The sequence below is a fragment of the Ceratotherium simum genome, chromosome 8, assembly GCF_057802395.1.
Source record: "Ceratotherium simum simum isolate JZ-2026a chromosome 8, ASM5780239v1, whole genome shotgun sequence".
Classification (NCBI taxonomy): domain Eukaryota; kingdom Metazoa; phylum Chordata; class Mammalia; order Perissodactyla; family Rhinocerotidae; genus Ceratotherium; species Ceratotherium simum.
This window is the reverse complement of record NC_141907.1, coordinates 84,713,034-84,725,877: the sequence shown is the minus strand read 5'-3', so window position 1 is coordinate 84,725,877 and position 12,844 is coordinate 84,713,034. Positions and strand designations below refer to the sequence as shown.

The 12,844-nt window shown below is 38.6% G+C and overlaps 1 protein-coding gene across 5 annotated transcripts in view; it reads right to left on the bottom strand.

Moving 5' to 3' along the window:
* Positions 1 to 12,844, bottom strand: part of BANK1 (B cell scaffold protein with ankyrin repeats 1) — a 313,509-nt gene that overhangs the window by 39,282 nt on the left and 261,383 nt on the right. For 3 of the 5 annotated variants that reach the window (XM_087434645.1, XM_087434643.1, XM_087434647.1), the window contains exons 9-10: positions 9,348 to 9,656; positions 5,346 to 5,642 (exon numbers count right to left, since the gene is read on the bottom strand). In XM_087434645.1, the coding sequence (XP_087290771.1) occupies positions 5,346 to 5,642; positions 9,348 to 9,656 (606 nt within the window). The remainder of the gene's footprint in view (positions 1 to 5,345; positions 5,643 to 9,347; positions 9,657 to 12,844) is intronic. The other 2 variants (XM_087434644.1, XM_087434646.1) reach the window with 2 other exon arrangements.

Sequence of the window (12,844 nt, the reverse complement as noted above, 5' to 3'; positions counted from 1 at the left end):
CTGAGCTTGGCACCAAAGATACAATAATGGGCAAAACCAGATGAGGTTATTCTTTTCCTTCATGGATCTTATTGGTTAGAAGGAGGAAATAAACATTAATGAATAAACCAGAAATAAATATATCAGTAAAGGAAATTTGTGGTGCCATGTGTACAGGCATGGGAGCCACATTGATCTGGGTCCACATCTCACATCTTCCTCTTCCTGGCTTTATTATCATGGACAAAACATTGAAACTCACTGAGCATCAGTTTCCTCATCTCTAAAATGAAGGTATTATTGCCAACCACGCAGGATTGTAGCACACATTAGAAGTTATCATAAAAGTTCCCTTATAATAATTATTATAAGGAGTAGGCTAAGACAATTTGTTCCTTTAGAGGACAGAGTATTCCTTCACTGCCCTCCCCCTCACTCCATCTCTGATAGCTTCCTTAACTTCTGACTCCACAAGAATTCAGGAAGCACACACCTTTTCTATAATTTAAAGTGAGTTTATCAAAGTCATCATTTGCCCAGAAACTGAGGAAAGACAAAGTAGAATTGCTTTTAATTATTATCTATTGTCTATTATTGTCTATCTATTATCTATTATCAATACCAAGTATTGTGCTGGGTAATAGCTAATTTTATCTCACTTAAAGATTACAACAATCCTTGAAGTCTACTTCATTTTTATCCTCAACTTACAGTGAGGAAATTGAATGTCAAATATGTGAAGTTATTTGCTTAGGTGATACCAGCCGAATCTGAATATTTTCTGCAAAGCTGTATCGGGAAAACCCGGTTTTCCTCCTGTGTCTTTCTGTCCTATGTGTCTCTTTTAGTTTCACACTACAGCCACACTCACGACACTTCCCTTCAGACACTTTTGGTCACCAAATGTGTGGGGTTTTTCCCCCACGAAGCAATTTTACAACATCAGCTGGGTGTTGTGCAATATAACTCAATTTAGTTCAGTTCTGACACTATTTACCTGGAGACAGTGTCAGATCTGACAGGTTAAGGGCTCAGTCCCACAAACTGCTTCCACTCCACTCCAGATGCCAACTGCAGAAGTAGATTCCCAGGTACCCACAAGTTGTGTCCAATTTGGCTACAAATCGAAGATTCCCCCCCACCCCTTCTTTAGGTTTGATTAGTTTGCTAGAGCAGCCACAGAACTCAGGGAAACACATTTACCAGTTTATTAAAGGATATGATAAAGGATGCAGATGAACAGCCAGATGAAGAGATACATAGGGTGAGGTCTGAAAGGGTCCCAAGTGCAGGAGCTTCTGTCCCTGTGGAATTGGGATGTGTCATCGTCCTGGTGTGGATGTGTTTGCCAACCTGGAAGCTCCTGGAATCCCCTACTGCTGAGACTTTGTGAGGCTTCCTTATGTAGGCATGATGGATCATTAACTCCATTTTCAGCCCTTCTCCCTTCTCAAGAGAATGGGGGGCGAGGCTGAAAATTCCAAGCTTCTAATCATGGCTTGGTCTTTCCAGTGACCAGCCCCTATCTGGGAGCCATCCAGGACCTCCCCCAGAGTCGCCTCAGTAGAACAAAAGACACTCTTGTCACCCAGGAAATTACATGAGTTTCAGGAGCTCTGTGCCAGGAACCCGGGGTAGACACCAATATATATATTTTCTACTATCTCACAAAAGCCCACGTGATTTTCCCATATCTCTCTGGTTTATTTGCCTAGTCTCCTTGCCAGTACTTTCTTGAGTTTCTGAAATAGTAAGCTGGGATTCTGTATTCTGCATTCTTCTTCCAGGCCCTACTCCACAGCCTTCTCTTTTGGCTACATTAACACATCCTGGATGTGACAACATTCTACTACCACTCTGCGCTCTGGCAAGAATTGGAGCAAATTAATGTTCTTCTAATTGAATGGATGGCTTTCTGGGAAATGGTGGCAATTCTATTTAATAGATCTGCGTGAGCTGGGGAAAAAAATACCAAAAAGATGTAATGAAAGACTTTTACCCTGTGAAATGCAAAGAACATCAAGAAAGAATTAGGGGATGAGGCAGTGTTTTCCAAACGTGAGAACAGAATGATCAAGAATCAATAGCATAGAAGGAAGAGACCAACAAGCATATTCCAGTGAAAGAGCAAAGGGAGAAATAATGGAAAGGGACTTTGGTGACCTCATTTAGAGTTCAGTTTTAGCTACTGATTTGGGATCTGGGGGGAAATAACCATACCTGCTTTCATATACTTAAATGAAAAAAAACAAAAACAAAAACTGACATTATTACACTGGTTCCTGTCTGCATATAATACAAATGGTATGAGAATAAATTAGATTGTATAATTGAATTAGAAAAATACCTTATAAATGTTGAGGGATATCAGGCTTGGGATGAGTAGGTGAGATAAATAGCCTTTAAAATTTATTAGAAACTCAAGATTTCTAAGATTCTTTAGAGTTCCTGTGTGTCCTTATGTGTGTATATGACAAATGGTACCATTGTCTTGTAGGGAATTTACATAATTAATACCCAGAAAGGCTTTATCATTTGGTACACAATAAATGTTTATGTAATTAATAAATACATGAATGAGGAGGAAAACCATCTCAATTCTCTTATTTAACATGAGGATTGGTTGAAAGTCTAACGCAGACATAGCCCAAATTCCTTCTCCAATGAAATGAGGCAATCATCCAGGGTGGAAGATTTATTCTTTGGAGAAATTCAACAGAAGTAGTTCTGACCATTGGACATGAGGCACAGCGGGTGGCAGGAGTTACACACTGGACTGAACACAGGGAGAACAAGTTAAATTGTGCATTCTAAATGGTGAAATTTCCCAGTCTTCCTCCCACACTCTGATCTCAGGGTGCTGGCAATAGATATATAAATGTAGACTGGAGTTAGTTGGATTTTATTCTAGAAAAATTGAAAAGCATAGGAGAGGGGCCGGCCCAGTGGCACAAGCGGTTGGGTGCATGTGTTCCACTGCGGCGGCCCGGGGTTTGCCGGTTCGGATCCCAGGTGCCCACTGACGCACCGCTTGGCAAGCCATGCTGTGGCAGCGTCCCATACAAAGTGGAGGAAAATGGGCACGGATGTTAGCCCAGGGCCAATCTTCCTCAGCAAAAAAAAAAACAAAAAGAGGAGGATTGGCAGATGCTAGCACAGGGCTGATCTTCCTCACACACACACACACACACACACACAAAAGCATAGGAGAATAGATCCACATAAATTAAGATTTCGGGGTAATTCTATGAAAAAGCTGGTCACTTCCCCATTACCCTACAACACAGTCCACAAGCTGACAATCAGAGTTTTCTCGCAGGTTTTTGGTGCTTCCTTCTTCAACATGAAAGCACAGCTATGAATAGCTGGATATTTGACTGCAGTTTCAGGCATTCCAGACAGCACAAACAACAACAAGCAAAGATAATAGAGACAATAGGAGAACTGAAGGCAAATAAAAATCTCAGAAATTTGAAAACTCAAATCAAAGCAAAATGAAACAAAAACAACAAAGATATTGAATTACACTGCCTCCAGCACAACAAAAGAAAGAGAAAAGAATGGTATAAAAAAGAGCAAATAGAGAATAAGTAAGAGCTCACGATAACAAGAATATGACAGCCAATAGAAGGATGAGAAGACAAAGTGAAAAAGTAGAACAACACAGCATGGGAGTCCATGCTCGTGATTCTGAGAACTCCCTAAGGGTTGCGATACAGAAGACGATGTATCTTTTCAAAAATTTCTAGAACATCACTACATTCTGGTATTGAGCTATACAGATCCTCTCTTGAAACAACATTTATTGGGATGTTAGCACCTTTGTCAAAGAGCTGGTACTATCCTAGAGGTCGCCATGTCAGACGACCTGAGAATTACTAACTACAGCTTATTATTCCCTGCCCTGATAATCTAGATAAGTGTTCCAGTTAACATTTTATTTTAGCTGAAACATTTATTAATTTGTTATTGTTTCCTGATTTTTAATAGCTCCTTGAATTATCAGCAGTAGATCACTGTTAAGTAAGCATATTGTACACTGGTAAATAACTTTGTAAATACTAGCTAAATTTTCTTATGCAAATCTCTCAATACATACTGCTTAAGCAATAAAATGGTTTCTTTTGAACACATTAAGCACAGATGAGTATCTGTGTTCCTTTTGGGTGGATTTGTGGTATACATTTAAATGTTCTGTTTCTGTACTTAGTTGAGATTATTTGAATGTATACTCCATTGCCTCTCAGTTTTAGTTGTCACCCAAACATTTTGTTTGATTCCAAACATTTTGTTCAAAAATCTCTAAGAAAGTGCCACATAGTACTCTATGTATTTATTTGCATATCTGTCTCCTAGGAACTCCTCAAGGAAAGAGACATTATTTTACTCCATATTCTCAGTCCCCAGGATGGTATCTTAGTCCACAAAGGCACGCAGTGCATGCGCATACAATGCGCTGATGAATAAAAGTCATCTCTTAGACACTACGGACTCATGGAGCGCACAAACCAAACAGAGGATCCAAGAGTGTTAGGAAGTAACAGTAGAGTTAAGACATCCTGCTTGAGCTACAGATAACAAGCTCTAGGGATTTGTTAATTTTTTATTTAGATCCAACTGAGTAGAGAATGAGAAAGAATTGAAGTCTAAAATGCAGGAGAAATTCTATGATAGATGAAGTGAATCTTAATCATTGGGATGAAGCACAATTATCAGAGGAATTGGGGTTGCAAATCTGATTCTAGTATTCAAAACCTTTTAGGCTTTTAAATTTATCTTAAACAGAATTAGGGGTAAAAAACAAAGTACCTACCTTCTTTTCTTGTATTGGAAGAAATGTCAAACAGACTTTCTCCACACGTGCTACGGTTTCCTGTGCTTTGGACAGTTTGTCAAAATTATCCTTCTTTTTTTTGTGTGTGAGGAGATCAGGCCTGTGCTAACATCTGCCAATCCTCCTCTTTTTGCTGAGGAAGACTGGCCCTGGGCTAACATCTGTGCCCATCTTCCTCCACTTTATATGGGACGCCGCCACAGCATGGCTTGCCAAGCAGTGCATCGGTGTGCGCCTGGGATCAGAACCCGCGAACCCCGGGCCGCCGCAGAGGAGCATGAGCACTTAACCACTTGCGCCACCAGGCCGGCCCCCAAATTATCCTTCTTAATGAAGAATTAGAAACCGGAACGTTACATTATTCTTATTTTCCGTATTCACTGTGTTTCTAAATTTAAATATGGGCCAATACAACTCACCAGTGACTTGAAAAGATAATTTTCATCTTTGGGGTTTTAGACCTCATCAAAAAAGAGCACACCCCCTCACATACACATAAACAAGCAACAACATCAATAACAAAAAACATTACCTTGAGCTATGTAAGGTGTGGTTTCCTCTTTTGGAGGGATATTTGTAGGTCGAGGTGTAGGGGCAGGAGGTCTGTTTATAATGAAAGATCGACTTCCAATTTTTTTCTTTGTACTCATGTGGGCCAATATCATATCATATTCACTGTCATCAATCTCAGCAAAAGTGTATGGATCTTCTTCCTCCTCCTGCTCCTTGTCATCTTCTTTCTTTTCTTCTTCCTCTTTAGGTTCACCTCCTGTTTCCTGTCTTGCACCCGGATCACTTGTTTCCATTTGGCCTTCCAACATTTTCCCTACTTATGAAATATTTAGATGGTGGTTACTCTTCTATTATATGCAATATTATTGACGTCCATCTGTCACTTGCTTGAACCTCCCAAAAAGTAATTTATATGTTATCTTCTAAATTGCAAAAAGAGAAAAGTGAACCATATAATTTACTAACATAACATAACTAACATATAACATACTAACTGCAGTTTGTAATTGTTAAGTTTGTTAAGAAAAAGTTTGACATAGATTTCTTTGAAAACATATAAATAAGCATATAAATATTTTCCACATAGTTTACAAATGATTTAATATCAGGAAAATTGAGTTATAAAACTAAGCCTCAAATTCCAAATGCTTTGAAAACTTGTGTTTTTTAAGCATAATACTCTTAGATTTTTTTCATTTGAAGTCATTTTACCTTTCATAGGGCTTGCACTGAGTATTCTGCCTAAAATTCAGCTTCTCTGAAAATGACAGAGAGGAATAGCCAAAAGCACCATTGCTTGCTTTCTAACAGTAAGGCTCACTCTGGCTATGAAAAATTGAACTTCAAAAATGCAACTCTTGATTTCTACAAGCCAACGTGAACCTCATTCTTAGATAAAGGAGACTGAAAGTAGGGTTCATGACATAAAAGATGGCATGGATAATCAGTGGATTGAAGATTAATTCACATGAAAACAATAAATAATCTTTTACGGTTGTCATACTTCGTAAAATCTTTACATATTTTTATAAGAATGTATTAAATATTTTAGTAGCAGTTATTTAGAAGACAAAGATCTCATATACTTTGAGTAACGAATAATGAATAAGTTGAGAACAATTTTGATGGCTCTCTGCCAGGTCAACGAGATTATTTTTTTTTTTAATTTGCCCTTTGACAAATGTTTTGTTTAAAGTATTAACGAAAACAATGAAATGGAAAGGATTTCAGTTATTGACTGAAAAACTGTTGCTTGTCTATATTGTCCTGAGAGATTTATGCACATGAACTAAGGGAGAACTATCCTCTTTTCTTTTTGGTGAGAATTTGACCAAAAAATTTGTTTACTTACAGATATTTTAGTGGAAAAACTTAGGAGCAAAAGAGAAAGAAAAGTTGTAGAGCAGAATAAAAGGATATTATTATAAGAAGGTTCAGCGACTGTTTTGGGTTGGCTTATGAGGAGAGACCAGGATCATCTCCCAAGAGAGTCTTAGGTCTCATTGTTTCAGTTGGTTTAACCCAGGAAGTCTTAATTGCCTACATGCCTAGCACTAACTGTAAAGTGACCACGACTTGCTTTTTCCCTGGCGAATAACATGGTTTTGAGATTTGACTTCGTGACTTCTGTTTCACTGACAGCATCACAGGTGAAACCAGATTAAGTGTGTGGGAAACACTTTTAGAGCGTTTCATTTTTAGCGGAATATTACTTTTACGAGCTGATTTCCTGAGCTGTTAACTCTCTGTTTCTCCACCCACCTCCCTTCCCAACTCTTTCTAAAGTTGGACTTGCACTAGAAATAATACATTTTACTTTTTACTTCCCAATGTATTAAATTATACTTTCATGTCAGAGTAGAACCTGAGCTTTCTCAATTCAGGTTGTACATTAGTAAATAAAGATTTAAATAAATGACTCCTATAATTCCAATTTTTGAAATAATTGGGGCAAGAGTGTGTTACAAAGAGAAGAATCCCAAAAGGCCAGGAAGCCTGTTCCTAGAAGTATTTGCCACACTCTAATTACAGGCTCTATGGTCTTGGGTCTGAGTCAAAGAGGGAGCACAGTGATTGCTGCCTTGCAAGTTTGTTGTGAAGATAAAAAGAGACAGTGTGTTCTTTATAAACTGAAAGTATTCTATATTATTGTTTTCTCCAATGAACATGTCCATGAATCCATCATGGGGAATTTGATGCTTAGGGCATTGATGAGGTGGCCTCTCTTTTTCAGTAACTTGAAGGCATATGGAAGCTACCCTTGAATGGCAATTCCTGAAGGCATCACCAGCTAAAGTCAAAGAACCCATACAAAGCCTCTGGCAAAAAATAAGTGGTAGCTTCTAGTCTTACTTTCAAAGACTTTAATCAAAGAATTTTAAGAAAAAATATTGACATTTTATTTTTTTCATTTACTTCCAATATCAGCCCTATGAAAAGATGAGATTAAAAGCAACACTGCATAATTTGTAAAAATAGAGTTTTTAAACAAAAGGAGTGGATTTTTGTTTTATTTTGCTTTTTATATTTGGTACTTTTCAGATGATACATTAGCCAACATTACACTTTTGGTCTTAGGTATCTGGTGAATCCTCTCGGTAGAGTAGTCTTAGACCTCCTAACCACATACCATACATAGAAATTTACATTAGGAAATATGATTTAATATTAGCTCCTTTAAGAGATTTAACCTGATACAAGACAACTTTGCCTTCTTAACAATTAATTTTAATAATTATATAAAATTATTTACATCTGTGAAAATGAGCAAACTATACCAGAATTTTGCTGTCAGTGTACTGCTAATCTATGTCCCTCCCTCCACCCCTAATATTGATACACCTACTGCACTGATCTATCGCAATGGTCTATAAGAGCTTGGTACATAGGAGGTAATCAATAAATACTTGTTGAATGAATGAATGAATCAGAGGAGTGCCCATCAGGTATTCCATACTTCCACTAAGCAGTGCTTTCCATCTCTAAATATAATGCACAACCTTAGTAAAGGTGCATGCTGATCAACTTGAACCTTCATAGAGACAGGGCCTTCAAGGACACAAATACTAAATCTCATGGCTTCAAAATTCACTTTTTGAAACAGTGTTTTTGTACTTTATAGCCTTCTAGGACTTGAGAACTAAAGTACAGTGACAAGTGGGGTTTTGATAATAGATATTTCTTTCATCTTTCTTATTAAATTTTCTTTGTAAGATCACTTTATGAATTTGGAAAATAAATACAAAATAGTGATCAATAACGTGGGTGATAATTAGTGACTGTAAGAGTGAACCTGGGGCTGGAAGTTTTTCAGGCTGTTGAACACTCCAGGCAGATAAGCCCAATATGGAAGCTCCTCTTGATTCTCCCTGACCTGCCTGCACCCCCACTCCACCCCACACACACCTTAGTTCTTGCATCTGGGAACAAATTCCGTCTCAGCCATTTAACTGTTCTTCCACTCTCGCAACATCTGGAGTGTTCTTAGACTTTGGTCTCAATGCAGTGTGATAACCCTTTACCACTTGCTTCCCCTGCAGCTCCCACCTCAGTGAAGGGCCCAAGGTCATCTCAAATCTGTAACACAGTAGCCTTTCCCTTGTGCTGGAAGACTAAGAGTATTTTTCAAAAGCAAGTTGTCATTTACTTTTCCACATGATGCTTGAGGTTCATTTTATGTGAATAACTACAGGTTCCTTCTAAGTTTTATTTCTTTACTTACTTCAAGCTTTGTAATGAGACTTTGTTCCTAAAGGAAAAAAGAAAGAGAGAGAAACAAATGGAAGAAGGAAGGAAGGAAAGAGGAAGGAAGGAAGGAAGTGAGGAGGGAAGGAAGGAAGGAAGGGACTTGGCGTCAGATATCTCTTGCCTGATTCCCAGGCCCTAGTTGTTAAAGAACAGGAGGAAAGTTGCTCTTGCTTTTAAAAGCTGATCTTCTCTGTACAGATTTGCCACAGCACTACATGCTATGTAAGTCTGTCCAAGGATTTTTTCGTTGTTGTTGTTTTAACCTTAGACCCACCTTGTAATGTGAAGTGAGGTTTTTCCAGTTGGAAGGCAGCAGCTACAGGTCGTGGCGGGGGGAGAGGTGGTCTGTTGCTCATGAGTGGCTCTGGTGAATTGATTTCCGGATTGTCTCCAGGAATGAACATATACAAGTCATCATACTCGTTCTCAGAACTCCCACTGCCAACCTCTGCTAGGCTGTGCTCGGCCTCCGCACGCGATGCATTCTCTTCTGTTTCCTGTACTGTTTCCTGCGCCTCAGCTCCTCCCACACTCTGCCTGCATGTCTGTCTGCTTTCATGACGAAATGCTACCTTCTGTATGGCTGTTTATAATGAAGAGTGTAAGATGTCATTTAAACACACCATCTGGAGGCATTTCTTATTTTGTCATATCATAGAGAAGCGGTAGTAAGGCTAATAAAACTTTTATGATCTGATACAGTGGAAAGCTGACAAATGCATAATTTTGGTGAATAGTAATTCTTGGGCTTTTAAAATATTTACCAAATGAGCAGTTAAAGCTCCATTATGTCTTGCTACCTCAGGATAAGACACACTCAGACATATAAGAATATTCTGATTCTCTAGAGTCATTGTTTGAGCAGAGTCATACGTATGACTGCACTACTGCATTTTTATTAGAAAACAGTATAATTGACATAATAAGTAAGTGATGGAAAAGGTAAAGACAAGAAAAAATAAAACTTTGCTTGTAAATAATGCAGTAAAAATAAATCTGTGATTCATATTTAGTTATTATTTTAATATATATTTATTACCAGATTATATCTTAATTCTTGAAAATATTAATTGAGGGCCCAGCCCTGTGGCTGAGTGGTTAAAGTTCCGTGTGCTCTGCTTCAGCAGCCTGGGTTCACAGGTTCAGATCCCAGCCACAGACCTACTCCACTCACCAGCCGTGCTACGGCAGTGTCCCACATACAAAGTAGAGGAAGACTGGCACAGATGTTAGCTCAGAGCTAATCTTCCTCAAGCAAAAATAAAGAGGAAGATTGGCAATGAGGTTAGCTCAGGGCAAATCTTCCTCAGCAAAAAAAAAAAAAAAAAAGAAAGAAAATATTAGTTGAGAAAAGTATTAATATTTTTTGATGAGGAAGGTATCCAAGCCACCAATAGTAGGTAAATCTTTCTAAGGCCCAGTTCTCTCAGTTCTATAAAGTGTATTCTATCCTGAAACTCAACCAAATGATCCAGTCAAATTCCCTCTAATTTAAGAATCGTGATTCCATCATTTGTTTTGATATCATACACAATAAATGCTCTCTAACTACTCAGGAAGAAAACAGAAAAAAGTTTATAATGTGATAACATTAAATCTTTTTTTTGCTTAAATTTTCCTTATAAAAATTTTGCTCTAAATAAAGGATTCACAAAATTTTAAAACGAGCTTTGGAATCTCTACATTGGAGGGAACATGTGAATTATTGTCATTGTCAGTGAAATAGAAAAGCAAATAATTATTGTTTTAAAGTGTCGCTAAACTAAAATATGATAAAGAAGCCAAATAGCAGAGTACAGAGAAAAAGGAATATTTTTTAAAATGAAGAGTTACACTGTAGAAATTTTTCAACAATGGGAGAAGAATTAGTCACATGGAAAAATCATGGCCCATATTTCTATATGGCATACTATTTTTTATTCTTCTCTTCTTTCACCTGAGAAGGAAGAAAGATTCAGCTGCCAGTACTGGAACTGCAAACCCAGATTCTCTTGTTACGAGCCCAGGCAGAGCCAACGGCCTTTTGTTTTTCACAGATGTCTGCACACATCTCATTCCTCTTCTACCTCTAACACCAAACGCTGAGCCTGAAGTAGAGCAGTATCTAGAAATGTTGGTGGAGTCGTTGATGCAGTGACCGAAAGAAAATTATTGCTCAGGCTGGCAAAGGGCTTCACTATTCCTCTCTGGGCAAATCAATCATCAACTTAGAATTGCATTCATGCTATAGGCAATTACTTGTAGCCACCCTTATGTTTATGCAGTCAGTGTTATGTTTTATGTATACACTGTCTAAGCAACAGAGTCTCCTTGGTCCTCGTCAGATATGCCCAAACCTGGAATCCAGCCCTGCAGAGTCTGATGTAGTGGGTCAGTGGGTTTTAGCAAGCTTCATAGCAATGGTGACACCAGTGAAAATCTGCTGACTTAGGGTGTTCATGCTTCACCCCTTCTGCTGCGAAAGTGCCTGAGGCCTGAGTCCAGTCACTCAGGGTTTCATTCGTGAGACAGTTCCAGGCCCAAACTGTCTTTAGAAATGAGGCTGTTCTGTAGAATAACTGAAACAATGTTTTCTTAGTACAAGCATGATAATGATGATGAAATGATCATAACACATATATCTTTAAAACTTAGTGCATTCATTCATTACTTCAATATTTAGTATTATTTTGTGTTCTACAATAATGTTTGAAGCAGTTTACTGATTTTGCCCAAGGGTGCTAGCTAAGGCATTGTATTTAATTTGATTTGATTTGTAGGTCAGGCTATCATTTGAAAAACCAGTGGTCAATCATGTTTAAATGAGCTTCAACTGTGCACTCTTAAAAGTGCAAACGCCTCAGGCAAAAGCATGCTTGATGGGTGAGATGCCACTGTGGTTGTGAACAAGCAAGAGAGTGGTCAGAGATAGGAGCAAAAAAGGTTATCTAGGGCCTTGCAGGTGATGATAAGGATTATACCTATGATGGGACAGTGTTGGAGGATTTGGAGCAGAAGAGTGATTAGCTCCTTCAGGAAGCAGAGAGAATCAAGGGTGGCAAATGTGGAAGGTGCTGTTGCAGGTTCTTAGCAGCAGTACCATTGATACTGTGGACTGGATAACCCTGTGTTGTGAGGCATGTCCTGTGCATCATAGGACATTTAGCAGCATTTCTGGTTCTCTACCCACTAAATGCCAGTTGCAAATCTCCCTTCTCAAGTCATGACAATAAAAAAATTCTGTTCATTGACAAATATCTTCTGTTGGGGGCAGAAAGTAGCTCTCCATTGAGAACCACTGTGCTATTGCAATAATCCAGGGGAGAGCTAGTGACAGTGCGGCCTAGGAGAAACAACAATGAAGGGGTGAGGAATGGCTGAACGGTGGCTGTATTTTGAAGACAGGGTCCACATTATTATCTGCCAGATTGGATATGGGGTGGGAGAGAAAGTAAAAAAAACCAAGGGTGACTCCAAGGTTTTTGAACTGAATTGAACAAGGAAGGAGTCTTCACTTACTGAGATGGCGCAATCAGCAAGTAGAGCAGGTTTGAGAGTGGCAGGAATTAGGGTTTTCAGGTTTGGAAATGTTGGGTGGGAGACACCTATCAGACATGCTGGTGAAGATGTTGAGCAAGCTATTGTATACTAGTGAAATCTGGCATAATGGGTAGAGTATCGTACACGTAGGAAGATTCTAAATTAGTCTTCAGGCATTAGAATACAGAATTACGTCCTACTACAGCCAAGGAGGACCGCAGAGAGAGTCCTAGTCCAAACTTCTCATCTCCT